Consider the following 16251-nt stretch of genomic DNA (forward strand, 5'->3'; position numbering starts at 1 on the left):
TATGCATGCACATAAAGGAGTATGGGGGGGGGACATTGGAGTAGACAGCCCTTCTACCATGTGTATGGACTTGTGCACACTCAGCTAAAATTAACTGAACTGTAGAAGTTTGGTTTTGTGGCTAATGTGGACAAATACATTCTTCTTCCACCTGTCTACTCATTTTCTATAGGTTTGTTTAGAGAGGCAAGCTTTGTGTCTTGTAATGCCAGCAGAGGGAAGTAATAAGAGGACACTGTGGTCTCTATAGCAGCATTTTTATTTTATATATTAGTTGAAGTGCTTCATCCCCTGCCCTCAACCAGGTGTCATATGCTGAAAAAGCTTCGCATTACTCAAATATCCAGACTGTGCCCTTCCTTCTCCCTTTGAAGTTCATTCCCCAGTGGGAAAAAGACCATTTTCAGTTCTTTGCAAACAACCTGTTTGCTGGGCTGTCAAGCAGATACAATGAGGAGTCCTTGTGGCACCTTAGAGACTAACAAATTTATTTGGGCATAAGCTTTCGTGGGCTAGAACCCACTTACACGGCTACCACTCTGAAACCTGTCAAGCAGATGGTTTGTATTTAGTGAATCAGTGACAAGAATAACAAGGGACATGATAAAGGTACACAACAAAGGAATGATAAAGAAGATGCATAATGCAGAACCAGGGGGCATTCAATTAAACTTCCCAAGGGACAAGTTATTCTAAAATTGTTAACTGTGGGGTTTCTTCACCCTTCCTTTGAGACATCTGGTATGAGTCACACCATCAGAGACAGAATATTGGATTAGATCGACCTTGCTCTGATAAAATTTGGTGATTCTTATGTTCTTATAGACATAAGATAGACCTGGTCCAGTGTCGTGACTAGAGCTGGGTGAAATTTTTTGGACAAATGCACTGAAAAACGTGGTTTGGGATTAACTGAACTATCTGCAAATTTATGTCAAATTTGAAAAATTGTTTCAACCAAATTGAAAAAGTTGAAATGTCTCAGTAATGTCAAAAGGAAATGGATCATTTTCACCCCAAACATTTATTTAAGTTGAGTGCTGGGGACAACTTCCTGATGCAAGTGCTGGAGGAACCAACTAGAGACTGTAGTCCTCTAGACCTGCTGCTCACAAACGGGGAAGAATTGGTAGGGGAAGTAGAAGTGGGTGGCAACCTGGGCAGCAGTGACCATGAGATGGTCGAGTTCAGGATTCTGACAAAAGGAAGAGAAGAGAGCAGCAGAATACGGACCCTGGACTTCAGAAAAGCAGACTTTGACTCCCTCAGGGAACTGATGGGCAGGATTACCTGGGAGGCTAATATGAGGGGGAAAGGAGTCCAGGAGAGCTGACTGTATTTTAAAGAAGCCTTATTGAAGGCACAGGAACAAACCATCCCGATGTGCAGAAAGAATAGTAAATATGGCAGGCGACCATCTTGGCTTAACATCCCGATGTGCAGAAAGAATAGCAAATATGGCAGGTGACCATTGTGGCTTAACAGAGAAGTCTTTGGTGAGTTTAAACACAAAAAGGAAGCTTAAAAGAAGTGGAAACTCGGACAGATGCCTAGGGAGGTGTATAAAAATATTGCTCGAGTGTACAGGGGTATAATCAGGAAGTCCAAATCACAACTGGAGTTGCAGCTAGCAAGGGATGTGAAGGGTAACAAGAAGGTTTTCTACAGGTATGTTAGCAACAAGAAGGTCAGGGAAAGTGTGGGACCCTTACTGAATGGGGGAGGCAACCTAGTAACAGATGATGTGGAAAAGCTGAAGTACTCAATGTTTGTTTTGCTTCGGTCTTCACAGACAAGGTCAGCTCCCAGACTGCTGCACTGCGCAACACAGTATGAGGAGGAGGTGAGCAGCCCTCAGTGGCGAAAGAACAGGTTAAGGATTATTTAGAAAAGCTGGACATGCACAAGTCCATCGGGCCGGATGCAGTGCATCCAAGGATGCTGAGGGAGTTGGCTGATGTGATTGCAGAGCCATTGGCCATTATCTTTGAAAACTCATGGCAATCAGGGGAGGTCCCAGATGATTGGGAAAAGCCAAATATAGTGCCCACCTTTAAAAAAGGGAAGAAGGAGAATCCGGGGAACTACAGACCAGTCAGCCTCACCTCAATCCCCAGAAAAATCATGGAGCAGGTCCTCAAGGAATCCATTTTGAAGCACTTGGAGGAAAGGAAGGTGATCAGGAACAGTCAACTTGGATTCACCAAGGGCAAGTCATGCCTGACCAACCCGATTGCCGTCTATGATGAGATAACTGGCTCTGTGGATGTGGGGAAAGTGGTGGACATGATATACTTTGACTTTAGCAAAGCTTTTGATACCGTCTCCCACAGTATTCTTGCCAACAAGTTAAAGAAGTATGGATTGGATGAATGGATTATAGGTGGATAAAACTGGCTAGATTTTCAGGCTCAACGGGTAGTGATCAACGGCTCCATATCTAGTTGGCAGCTGGTATCAAACGGAGTGCCGCAGGGGTCGGTCCTGGGGCCGGTTTTGTTCACCATATTCATTAATTATCTGGATGATGGGATAGATTGCACCCTCAGCAAGTTTGCAGATGACACTAAGCTGGGGGGAGAGGTAGATACGCCGGAGAGTAGGGATAGGGTCCAGAGTAACCTAGATAAATTGGAGGATTGGGCCAAAAGAAATCTGATGAGGGTCAACAAGGACAAGTGCAGAGTCCTTCACTTAGGATGGAAGAATCCCATGTACTGCTACAGGCTGGTGACCGACTAACTAAGCCAGGGGTGGGCAAACTATGGCCCAGAGGCCACATCCGGCCCTTCAGATGTTTTAATCCAGCCCTCAAGTTCCTGCCGGGTAGCGGGATTTGGGGTTTGCCCCTCTCCATGTGTGCCGTGGCTCCGCGCAACTCGCAGAAGCAGCAGCATGTCCCCCCTCCAGCTCTTATGCGTAGGGGCAGCCAGGGGGTTCTGTACGTTGCCCCTGCCCCAAGTGCCACCCCTGCAGCTCCCATTGGCCAGCAGCTGTGGCAAATAGGAGCTGCAGGGGCGGTGCCTGCAGACAGGACAATGTTCAGAGCTGCCTGGCCGTGACTCCCCGTAGTAGCTGGAGGGTAGACATGCCGCTGCTTATATATCATTAAATAGTTAGTGGAGAGTCTCCCATGTCTGTTGCCTAGGTACCAGGCTGCAGAGTCATTTTCATATTCATCATCATCCACAGTCATTAGATAGAGGGCAATTGAGGCTGCCTCACCCACATCCCTAACCTCTGAGCTAAAGCTTATAACAAAGGCAATACTACTACCAGCTCCTCCTCTACAGTTTTGTGACTCTCGTCCTCGTTTCCTTTCCTGAAACAAATGTTTCATTTTGACTCAATCTTTTCACTTTTTGATTCTGAAACATTTTGAGATATATTGTTTTTGATTGAACCTGAAACAAAACTTTTTTTGATTTTTTTCAAAATTACCAGGGAACCAAAAAATCCATTATTTATCCCAAACCCTTTGACTGTAGTCGCCATGTTACTTTCTGCCTATCACACCCCAGGCTTTACCCTCCCAATTTCACATGCAAATTGTCTGGGAGTCTCTCTCTCTCTGTCTTTCTCACGTGCGCGCGCGCACACACACACACACACACACACACACTTTACTCTCAGGGCTGAGGATTATTCACAGCTTCTTAAGAGAAAAGAATCTGCAACTAAATGGGTTCATCAATGGATGAAAGGTTGGAAAACAGCTTTCGAAGATGGAGCATGAACTACTTTGGGGGTTTTCCTAAATCCTACTCTCCCAGATTTCCCGATCCTCCTAGACGCATTCTACAGTGGAGTTGTAGGGACAGTCCATCTCAAAATCAAATGGTGTAGTGCATTATAAAATTAAGCATTACTGGAAAGAAATGTATTACTATCAACACGACCTGATCTGAGTACAGGTACCCCATCAGCTCTTCAGTGTCACTAAAATAACTTACTGAACCCAGTCTCTGGGGAGATGTGGGAAGTTTTTGGCCCCTTTGCACAGCTAGAATGATGCAAAGGAGGTAGAATACAAGAGAGAATATGGTTCAGTGAATTAATTGGCAACCAGAAGAAGACTCATAAAGTGCAGGTGGAGCAAGGCAAATGATTCCTTCTTTGTGGAATGGTTTTCCCATCCAGGTGCTGAGACTCTAACAATAATCACCACGTCTGAGAGTGGGAAAAGAAAATACATAAAATAAATAAATATTCCCCTCTTTTTCTCCAATAATATTTGCAGGGTAATCTTGATTGGATGCAAGTAGTTTGGCGAAATAGCCTGTTTAATTGGGTTTTTTTTTTATGATTGTCTTAATACACCTCTACCCCGATATAACACTGTCCTCAGGAGCCAAAAAATCTTACCGCGTTATAGGTGAAACTGCGTTATATTGAACTTGCTTTGATCCGCCGGAGTGGGAAGTCCCTCCCCGCCCCCCAGAGCACTTCTTTACCGCGTTATATCCGAATTCGTGTTATATCGGGTCGCTTTATATCGGGGTAGAGGTGTATTTTCATTTTCATTCTCTATTATTACATCAACCTTTTTCTTTTTTAATTAAAATGAAAACTGCTTTCTCTGTATAAGACAGCAGATCACAGCTCCTTTGCCAGTGATTAAATAGCAAGGTGATAGGCATCTTAAAAAAATTATAGTTGTAAATGACTAGATAGAAATGTTTCATTTGTTAATTGCATAGGATAGTGTATATGTTCTGTATTCTGTTAACAAGTGATTCCTTGACTGATACTCAGGAACATAGAAAGTGTCATTCTGGGTCAGGCCAGAGATTCTTCTAGTCTGGTAGTAACTGCCCAAAAACTTCATTAAGGTTGCCCGGTGATCTCATGCCTTTCCAGAATGTTGAGTTCAGCTACACTCAAAGCTCTGTAAAACAGGAAATGAAGAGTTATTGTAACACAAACTTAAACTTCTGAAACCAGGACATATGCCACCAGTACAATGAAAACTTAACTGTGCCCTTCTGGAGCTGGTAATAGCCACTGGTGATGGTTCATGGAAGGTGGTGCCCTTCTAAGTAGACATAAAGAATGACTAAGAGAATGTGCCATTGTCTGTGTTGTGTTGTGTTCCACAGATTTGAATTGTAGCATTTATCTGCATGCATGCCAGCTATATAACTGTGTTAGCTATAGCTGTATTGAATAGTGGAGGGATTAGTTGGAGCATGTTGGAAGAGCTGTAATGGTGATATGAGTAGAGGTGTGTGTGTACCTTCCTTGCGTGATCAAATATATCTCATTTCAATGCAGAGTTCTGTAAATTGTGTCAATAGTGGTGAACAGGTGTTTTCTTATCATGGGGCTTATCAGTAGTCTGGTGGTATACATGACATTGGTCTCTGGAGCTTAGTGAGGGGTAAATTAAGACAATGTCTCAGAAGGAATCCTCAGGAAAAGAGTGGTTGTAACATTTTGCAATTCTGTAGTAGTTTGTGTGGAGTACGCTCAGTGTCTGGGTATAGGCCAGGTGTAAGCAGATCCTTTGCACTACACTTGAATATCCTAAACAGGAGTTTTGCTTTCACAAAGAGAAGGTGTTAGAATTGGTCCTATGTGCTGTGTTCCTAGAGTGTTATGTAGCATCTGTGAGGGTAGAGTGCTTGTACATGTGCTATTGGTATGTTGGAACATACCTAAAAGGGGACAATTAAAGTTGCACTGTGGGGGTGAAGCAGCAACCGGGAAGTGAGCCAGGTGTCCCTTCCCCATTGGCAGAGACAGCATGGTGAAGGTGGGCAGTTCTGCATTTCTTCCCATGATTATGGAGCAATGATCCCCTGATCCCCCGCCCTTGGTCGTGATGAAGAATTGTTGAGGGATGGGAGTATTGTTGAGGAAGGGAGGAGTATGACAGGGCACAGATGGCACCACTTCCCTTCCCTTCCAAGTCTGTCACTGGAGGGGAAGGTGCTCAACTTTCGCCCTTTGTGGTTCTGCTCTGTCAGTGCTTCTGAGCTCCCAGAGAGAAAAAGTTCCTTTGATGACAGTCTCTTATTGGTCAAGGGTTCATAGAAAAACTACATTTTTGGAATCTCAGTTCATCATCAAATCTCTAGCCATCAGACTGGATTTTCTAAAACAGTGTTTGGATGATTCCTTACGCTAGTAAGAGTTGTTGTCTAGGGATGTACTGGCCCCTCAGTATATGTACCAGAGCACAGTTCTAAGGGGCAAAGGGTCAGACCCCCCATCCCACACATACCCTTCTCTGCTCCACCCCCAACACACACATTCTGCCCCACTGTTCTGACCCCCCTGTATTTCCTAGCTTTGCACCAAAAAAGTAATAAGAATCTTAAAATGTTGTGACCAGCTCCTGTTACAGAGTTCTGTGTATCAAGAGTCTCCTCACTAAATGATCAGAGACTTTATTTCCCTTGATCACACTCGGTCCCATTGTTCAGTAAAGGAATGTATAAAACTCATGATTACATTACCCTAACTGCTTATTAGAGACTCTCTTCTTCCATCTGTTTAATTAGTGCTAGTTTCCTTGACAATACTTCTAACGTAGAATCTGAATCTGCATGTGGATTTTAGAGCACTTCAAAATACTACTTTTAAATCAAAAATTTTGGTCTCAGGGCAACATTTCCAAAAGATGCCCTGGCAGAATATAAACAGAGAACAAGGACTTGCACAACACACATTTTCTCAAAGCTGGGTTGGGCTCAGGGCTCGTCTACACTACCCGCCCGGATCGGCGGGTAGAAATCGATCTCTCAGGGATCGATTTATCGCATCTCATCTAGACGGATAAATCAATCCCCGAATCGACGCGCTTACTCCCACTTCGTCAGGAGGAGTAAGCGCCGTCGACAGGGGAGCTGCGGCGGTCGATTTGCCACCGTCCTCACAGTGGGGTAAGTCGAATAGGATACGCCGAATTCAGCTATGCTATTCGCGTAGCTGAATTTGCATATCTTAAATCGACCCTCCCCCCTTAGTGTAGACCTAGCCTCAGATTCACAGTGCATGGGTGTAGGTCAGGTTCAGTGGCCAAAGCATTTGACCTTGAGCTATGCTGTTACTATGACAACCAGTGGCCTACAAAACCTCTGGCCTGCAATACAGCCTTAGTCTTGTTGCTCATGAGCATTTTGCTGGTTTTGGAGCATCAGTTTAGCTAAAGACAAGTTGGAGTTCCAGACTTACCTATTGATACATTGTGAAATATTGCTTCTCCAAAGGAGTAATGGACGTCATGCACTAGCTGAGATAAATCTTGAGCAGAAGATTTCGGTTTGGGAGGCAGTCAAGTGACAGTCTGAGCTTCAGTTATGCACAAACAATGTTATAAGAATCAAGGTGGAATCCACAATAGTACTTAGGTGCCTAAGCCCAGACTTAGGTGCCTAAGACCCAGTTTTGGCTTCACTGTGATCCACAGAACTTCTGCTGAACCCTATAGGCACCTAACTCATTTGGTGCCTAGTTTTTCAGAATAAGAATACCCTAGGTGCCTATATTTCTGCCTCTGGGCATACATGCTGCCTCCCTCTAGATGTCTAGCTGCCTGTCTCCTACCTAAGCCCTATCCAGTAGGTATGCTCAGAGGGTGGCTACCAGAACAGGTCACATTCCAAATCCAGCCAGAGCAGGTGGTGTTTCCCACCTTATAACTTTTAACCCAGCTGCTAGAACACTCACATGGGATGTGAGAGACCCAGATTCAATCCCCCCCCTCTTGGAGGAGAAGAAGGAATTTGAACAAGGGTTACCCACCTTCAGAAGAGTGCTCTAACCATTGAGCAATGGGATATTCTGATGTGGGGCTCCCTCAGTCTCTCCTGTCAAAGCTGTTCCATTGTGGATAAATAATGAAAGAGTGACTACAGCAGGAGGGCAGGACCTGGGGTCTCCCATCTTCCAGGTGTAGGCCCTAACCACTGGACTATAGGGTCAGTCCCATTCATTCTCTTTCTTTCCCAGTAATGGTTCCAATTAAATAAGGGCTTACAATCTGAGTATAAGACAAGAGACAACAGATGGATACAAACTAATGAGGGGCTACAAGGGAACAGCATTACTCAGCATAATGGGCAGTGATCTTAGCACACCTGCAGCCTAAGTGTTGTCGAGTTTTTGTTGGCATCATGGCAAAGGAGAGTTTTGAGGAGGGTTTTGAAGGAGGAAAATGAGGTAACTGGGGGTATTTATGGGGAGTGCCTCCCAGGCACGTGGGGCAGTAGGGGGGAAGCACAGAAGTATTTGTTTTACAAGGTAACAAGTGAGCAATGGAGGCTGGAGGTTGCACTGTGGGCTGATCAAAGGGGAGCATTGACAGCTTGATAGTAAATGAGAGCTGATAGGTGAGTGGGGATAGGCCAGAAAGGGCCTTGAAAGTGAAAAGGAGCTGCTCATGTCTGATGCAAAGGAGACAGAAGGGGGAGCCAGTGGAGGGATTCAAAGATAGGGTTAACATTGTCAAAGCAACAGGCTAGGAAAATGATTTTTGCCGCAGCATTCTCGATGGAGGTGAGTGGGAAAAGATTGCGCTCACAGATTCCAAGGCCAGAAGGGATCATTGTAATCATCTCGTCAGACCTCCTGGATAACACAGGCCAGAGAAGTTGCCCAAAATAATTCCCAGAACATAGTTTTAGAAAAAGATCCAATCTTAACTTTAAAATGGTCAGTGATAGAAAATCCAGCATGACACTAAGTTGTTCCAATGATTAATTACTTTCACTGTTAAGTTAATTACTCTCACTGTTAAATGGCTGGCCTTGGGGCTGGTAATCAGGGCAGCTGCCTTGGGCACCAACTTGCTGAGACACCAAATCAGCACCTGGGTTGCAGGGCACCACATAGCTCAGCTGGTCTGTTCCGCTGGTTTGTTTGCTTTTTGCTCTACCAGTCTGCTCGGGGAAAGAACCAAAAATGATTGCCACCCTTGGTGACAAAACACCTAAGGCCATTACATTTGTCAAGGCCAGAGAGAAAGATGTTGCACTAACTGAGACTCAAGATGTTGAGAACCTGGATGAAAGTTTTAGTTCTGTGAATGGATAGGAAAGGCTGTACTTTAGCGATGTTTTCTAGAGAGAATCAGCAAGACTTAGACATAACCTGAATGTGAGGTCCAAGTGGAAGGTGACACACAGGTTACAGGGCTGAGTGAAGGCAGGCTGGTAGTGTTATTCACAGTGAGTGAGAAAGGAGCGGGGGAGGGATAGCTCAGTGGCAGATGAGGAGGAATCTCCAAAGGACACACAGAAGGAGCAATTATAGAGGTAGGAGGAGAACCAGGAGAGAACAGTCATGGAAGCTAATGGAGGACAAGATTTCAAGAAAAAGAGTATGTTCAACTGTGTCGCAGATGGTTGACAGGTCAAGGAGGATGAGGATGGAGAGCTGATTCTGGGCTTTGACTAGAAAGAAGTCATTAGAGACTTCGGTGTCACAGTTCAGAGTTACTACATCTGTATTTCCCTCTATGGTCCCTCGAGGGCACCTACTCTAGGTTCCTCGTTCTGCGGCTGTCACCTCTCTTGGGCAGAGACCCATGTCGCTCTTGGTCATGCCCAGGAGTTTTCCAGGCTGCACAGTTACCTGCCTACACTGTGATATTCCCAGCAGCCAGACTGTCTAAATAGGCTATGAACAGTGTAATGGCCCATAGTTATAAATTACCACACAGCTCTTTGTAAGTAAGCACATTTATTCTTAAGGTGAAAGGATTACAGAGAAAACATAATGAAAACAATGAAAGTTTCTAAATGCATGCTAACAGCTTACCAGAAGTCACCCATCATTCTTATGGGGCCTTAGTAGGCCAAATCCTTCCAACCCTTCTGCAGGGATTGGAGTCCCCTCTTGGACGAATGGTCCAGTCCATTTTCTGGATCAGAAAGAAGGCCCAGAGCCAGTTTAAACTCAGGCTATTTATCCAAAAGTCCTTTCTTTGTCTGTTCATCTCTGCAGAGTCCAGTTTGTAAATGTGACCCTCCCCATGATGAGGTACCTCGGGGGGAGGAGGGAGGTTACAAACTGGCTGATTTGCCTGAATCATCACCCACTGTTGGTAGTTCCTGGAGGAGGTCTGGTAGCTCTCCACCATGGAGTAGAACACAATCATACGTAAATAAGGCTAGGATTTAGTCACAGGTATTTTTAGTAAAAGTCATGGACAGGTCATGGGCAATAAAAATTCACTGCCTGTGGCCTGTCCATGACTTATACTAAAAATACCTGTGTTTAAATCTTGCAGGGGCACTGGGAGGGACTGTGGCTGATCCAGCCAGTTGGCCAGGGACCGCTGCCTGGGGCTGCAGACCACAGCTTATTCGGCTGGCTAGCGGGGGACCATTGCCCAGGGCCCTGGACCACAGTTGCTCTGGTCAGCTAGGGACCATGGCTGCTCTGGCCAGCCACCTGGTGACTGCTGCCCAGGCCCGTGGACCTCGGCTGCCTCCAGCAGCCACCCAGGGCCAACTGCCCAAGGCCATGGCTGTTCTGGCCAGCCCCCCGGGGACCGCTGCCTGGGTTGCCAGAGCAGCAGCTGGTGTGGCTATCCTTGGGGCCGCTCCAGCAGCAGCTGGTGTGGCTGTTCTGGAGGCCACCTGAGCAGCTGGTCCCGGAGCCAGCTGCTTGGGCGGCCCAGGGTCAGCCACACTGGCCCCTGCAAAAGTCACAGAGGTTGCAGAAAGTCATGGAATCCGTGACTTCTGTGACCTCCATGACAGACACGGAGCCCTAGACATAAACTATTAATTTAAAACAATGGAGCCCGAAGATACTTAAACTTAATTCAGTCAGGACTCTCAAGGATAGGAAGGAAATTGCCTTATCTGTGACATCTCCATGTAAAGAAGTGAGTGTAACTAGGGCTTTTGACCAGCAGCCTAGAGGAACCCATTGGTTTATTTCCTGGATGGCATTTCTGCCAGGACCTTTCGTACTTTCACATTTCAACTATTCAGGTAATAAACATTCTGCTAGCAAGCCAGCATACATCTTCTCATTTGACAACTATCCACTATCATTTTTCTCTTTAGAATCTATCAGGCAGAGCTGTCACATGCCGCTGCTTACCCTTATTACCCAAAATCACTTGAGTGTGAACTTGAGACCTGATTTACCTCCCACCTGGTTTCTAGGGCATGCGTATGATGTTCCTTTGTCCCTCCAGGATTCCCCAGCCTCCCTGGAAATAATATACGAGCATTTCTTTGGACCAAAGAGAGAAATCATGTAGAGCACCTTGCCTCCCTCTGAAGTGGCTCTCAGCCATGCCCTATTTTAACAGCAGAGGGTTCACAGCAGGAGAAATTCCTTAAACCCCATAGTCAAATTCCATTTTCTGCCCCACGTCCTCAGAGCTTGGGCCTTGGGGACTCCAGTCGTTTAACCTCAGCTTCTCTGGGATGAGGTGGAGGAGTATCCATCCCCTACCCATGGGGGTGGCCTTTTGTTCCCCACACACTGAGCCAAGGTGAGCAGAATTCCCTCTCCAACCTGGCTCAGGGTCTTTTACATTTTTATAGCACATCAGAGACTGTGGGAAGAAGTTTCCTTTCCTCTCCCTGTTACCCTGGAATTGAGGAGAGTGTTACCCCAAAATTTAACTGAGCTAATTGCAGCCATGTTGCGTGCATTCAGCCACCATTAATTAATAAAATAAAACACCACATAGTTAAGGGATAATTTGGACAAGCAGGGCTTTTGGAAACAAGGTCAAATACTACCCCAGGCTTGCAGTTTCTGCAAATCTGAATGAGAGGAGGGCAGCTCTCCTAATTCCAGTGACTCCCATGGGACTGCTGGGTGCTGAGCACTTCTGAAAGTTTGACAGTTTTAGTTTATGTTTCTTATGATTGGCTTCTCTTGGGCTGCATTTCCATATTCTGAAGGATACCCTGGTCCGTTTGCATACAATACTTATATGTTCACAAATATTGCTGATAATTGCTTACACAGTATTATCTGAAGTTTAAAATACAGTTAATACCCTTTATAGTCCTATATGCAGAAGCTCTCCAGCTATTTTGCTGAAAGCGTAGTATTTACGTAGTGTCAGCAATGATCTGTTACTGCTGAATCCAGCTATTGGTCATTAGAATACAATTCAGTGACTGACATTCATATTATCTTATCAGGTAATTGAAGAAATTGAGGAGATGATGCAGAATTCCCCAGATCCTGAAGAGGAAGAGGAGATCTTGGAGGAAGATGATGGAGGAGAAACTTCCTCTCAGGCTGATTCAGTCCTGTTGCAGGAGATGCAGATTTTGACACAAACCTTTAACAACAATTGGTCCTATGAAGGTGAGGACATGTGGGAAGGGCAGAGGGAGACTTCAGTTTGGGGCTTAGGAAAGTCGAGGTTGTTCATGTTTTCACTAGGATACTATTCAGTTCTCGCAGTTGCTGTTGTTATAATACAAGATATTTTAAGACTTGTTTGAATAAATGTCTCTTTCATCCATATTGCATGGACCTCCCCCTATAATTCTATTGTCAGGTGTGCTAGATAAATCTGCTAAGATAGAGTTTGGTTACTGGGATACCACGAGGAAGCACGAGCAGGAGAGCACAAGAGAGGAGGACTCCTGTCTCATACTGAGAAAGCAGGATGATCAGCGAGTTATCTTAAGTGCCTATACACAAATGCAAGAAGCCTGAGAAACAAGCAGGGAGAACTGGAAGTCCTGGCATAGTCAAAGAATTATGATGTGATTGGAATAACAGAGACTTGGTGGGGTAACTCACATGACTGGAGCACTGTCATGGATGGATATAAACTGTTCAGGAAGGACAGGCAGGGCAGAAAAGGTGGGGGAGTTGCACTGTATGTAAGAGAGCAGTATGACTGATCAGAGCTCCAGTATGAAACTGCAGAAAAATCTGAGAGTCTCTGGATTAAATTTAGAAGTGTGAGCAACAAGGGTGATGTCATGGTGGGAGTCTGCTGTTGACCCCCAGACCAGGGGGATGAGGTGGCCGAGGCTTTCTTCAGGCAATCAACAGAAGATACTAGATCACAGGCCCTGGTTCTCTTGGGAGACTTCAATCACCCTGATATCCACTGGGAGAGCAATACAGCTGTGCACAGACAATCCAGGAAGTTTTTGGAAAGGGTAGGGGACAATTTCCTGGTGCAAGTGCTGGAGGAACCAATACAGGACGTGCTCCTCTTGACCTGCTGCTCACAACCAGGAAAGAATTGGTAGGGGAAGTAGAAGTGGATGGGAACCTAGGAGGCAGTGACCATGAGATGGTTGAGTTCAGGATCCTGACACAAGGAAGAAAGGAGAGCAGCAGAATACGGACCCTGGACTTCAGAAAAGCAAACTTTGACTCCCTCAGGGAACTGATGGGCAGGATGCCTTGGGAGGCTAATATGAGGGGGAAAGGAGTCCAGGAGAGCTGGCTGTATTTTAAAGAAGACTTATTGAAGGCACAGGAACAAACCATCCCGATGTGCAGAAAGAATAGCAAATATGGCAGGCGACCATCTTGGCTTAACAGAGAAGTCTTTGGTGAGCTTAAACACAAAAAGGAAGCTTAAAAGAAGTGGAAACTCGGACAGATGACTAGGGAGGTGTATAAAAATATTGCTCGAGCATGCAGGGGTATAATCAGCAAGTCCAAAGCACAACTGGAGTTGCAGCTAGCAAGGGATGTGAAGGGTAACAAGAAGGTTTTCTACAGGTATGTTAGCAACAAGAAGGTCAGGGAAAGTGTGGACTCTTACTGAATGGGGGAGGCAACCTAGTGACAGACGATGTGGAAAAAGCTGAAGTACTCAATGCTTTTTTTGCTTCGGTCTTCACAGACAAGGTCAGCTCCCAGACTGTTGCATTGGGCAGTACCGTATGGGAAGGAGACAAGCAGCCCTCCGTGGTGAAAGAACAGGTTAAGGACTATTTAGAAAAGCTGGATGTGCACAAGTCCATTGGTCCAGATGCAATGCATCCAAGGGTGCTGAGGGAGTTGGTTGATGTGATTGCAGAGCCATTGACCATTATCTTTGAAAATTTGTGGCATTTGTGGGAGGTCCCAGATGATTGGAAAAAGGCACTATAGTGCCCATATTTAAAAAAGGGAAGAAAGAGAACCCGGGGAACTACAGACCTTACTTCAGTCCCTGACAAAATTATGGAGCAGGTCCTCCATTTTGAAGCACTTGGAGGAGAGGAAAGTGATCAGGAACAGTCAACATGGATTCACCAAGGGAAAGTCATGCCTGACCAACCAGATTGCATTCTATGATGAGATAACTGGCTCTGTGGATATGGGGAAAGCGGTGGATGTGATATATCTTGACTTTAGCAGAGCTTTTGATACGGTCTCCCACAGTATTCTTCCCAGCAAGTGAAAGAAGTATGGATTGGATTAATGGATTATAAGGTGGACAGAAAGCTGGCTAAATCGTTGGGCTCAACAGGTAGCGATCAATGGCTCCACATCTAGTTGGCAGCCTGTATCAAATGGAGTGCCCCAGGGGTCGGTCCTGGGGCCGGTTTTGTTCAATATCTTCATTAATGATTTGGAGGATGGTGTGGACTGCACTCTCAGCAAGTTTGCAGATGACACTAAACTGGGAGGAGTGGTAGATACTCTGGAGGGTAGGGATAGGATACAGAGGGACCTAGATAAATTAGAGGATTGGGACAAAAGAAATCTAATGAGAGTCAACAAGGACAAATGCAGAGTCCTGCACTTAGGATGGAAGAATCCCATGCATTGCTACAGGCCAGGGACTGACTGGCTAAGCGGCAGTTCTGCAGAAAAGGACCTGGGGATTACAGTGGACGAGAAGCTGGATATGAGTCAACAGTGTTGCCAAGAAGGCTAATGGCATATTGGGCTGCATTAGTAAGAGCATTGCCAGCAGATCGAGGGAAGTGATTATTCCCCTCTATTCGGCACTGGTGAGGCCATATCTGGAGTATTGTGTCCAGTTTTGGTCCCCCCACTACAGAAAGGATGTGGACAAATTGGAAAGAGTCCAGAAATGATTAGGGGGCTGGGGCACATGACTTACGAGGAGAGGCTGTGGGAACTGAGCTTATTTAGTCTGCAGAAGAGAAGAGTGAGGGGGGATTTGATAGCAGCCTTCAACTACCTGAAGGGAGGTTCCAAAGAGGATGGAGCTAGGCTGTTCTCAGTGGCGGCAGATGACAGAACAAGAAGCAATGGTCTCATTGCTTAAGGCCCGGCTTGAAAAAGCCCTGGCTGGGATGATTTAGTTGGTGTTGGTCCTGCTTTGAGCAGGGGGTTGGACTAGAGACCTCCTGAGGTCTCTTCCAACCCTAATCTTCTATGATGCTGAGGTTGGTTCCCACAAAGGGATAAGGTCTGAGTTGCCTATAAGTCTTGAGAATTGATTTAGCTAGCTCTTCCTAAATCCCTGTATGATGCAGCCCCTTCTCACCCCAATGTAGTCCCCTGCCAACCCCTTCAGATAACATTGAGTTGAAAGCAGAGAGCCAGTCTCAGGCTATGCAAGGCAGCAACTATGTGGTTCATTTGCTGAGATCCCAAATTACTGATTGTGCCTGGCTTTAGGTCTGTATTTGCTTTTGAATCCTTATTGTTTAATTATTGTAATTGTTCCATTAGATTTACCATTGGGAGACTTGGGCTCTTTCACAAGGTTGTTATAACTTTATATTTGTTATAGCTGGAGCTGTTGTAACCCCTATAATTAAGGCTCCTGAAGTGTCACCCCTCTAACCTCCTGATTTCTATGGCTTCCAGCTTTAGGGCTAGAATTGCTCATGTCCTCTGTCTGCATGAGGGTGGGTGATTTTTTTTTTGTATGAAGTTGAGTAAACACCAGTTCATCAATTCTTGAGAAAGAGGAAAGTTAAAAAAGAAAGTGGACTTTGGCCATTAGAAAAATGTATTTGCCACAACCAGGACTACATCCTTTATGTCAAACATAAACCAGCTGTCTAGGCAGTTTTTCAGTACAGTCACTATAATAACTAAGCACTTCCTAAGAGTAGAAAAGTGGTTTGAGCATTGGCCTGCTAACCCCAGTGTTGTGAGTTCAATCCTTGAGGGGGCCACTTAGGGATCTGGGGCAAAATCAGTACTTGGTCCTGCTAGTGAAGGCAGGGGGCTGGAATCGATGACCTTTCAAGGTCCCTTCCAGTTCTAGGAGATAGGATATCTCCATTAATTAATTTATTTAACTACAACCATGATATTGCCCTTCTTCCTGGCTGATGAGAGACCAAGAGTTAGGTGTGGGGGGTTGCATTTTAAATATAG

General features: G+C 45.4%; 1 protein-coding gene across 4 annotated transcripts in view; it reads left to right on the top strand.

The window, feature by feature from the left end:
- FEZ1 (fasciculation and elongation protein zeta 1) overlaps window positions 1–16251 on the top strand; it is a 157164-nt gene that overhangs the window by 79608 nt on the left and 61305 nt on the right. For all 4 annotated transcript variants that reach the window (XM_054005452.1, XM_054005450.1, XM_054005451.1 and 1 more), the window contains one exon: window positions 12126–12294. In XM_054005452.1, the coding sequence (XP_053861427.1) occupies window positions 12126–12294 (169 nt within the window). The remainder of the gene's footprint in view (window positions 1–12125; window positions 12295–16251) is intronic.

This window comes from Malaclemys terrapin, chromosome 15 (genome assembly GCF_027887155.1).
Source record: "Malaclemys terrapin pileata isolate rMalTer1 chromosome 15, rMalTer1.hap1, whole genome shotgun sequence".
Taxonomy (NCBI): Eukaryota; Metazoa; Chordata; order Testudines; family Emydidae; genus Malaclemys; species Malaclemys terrapin.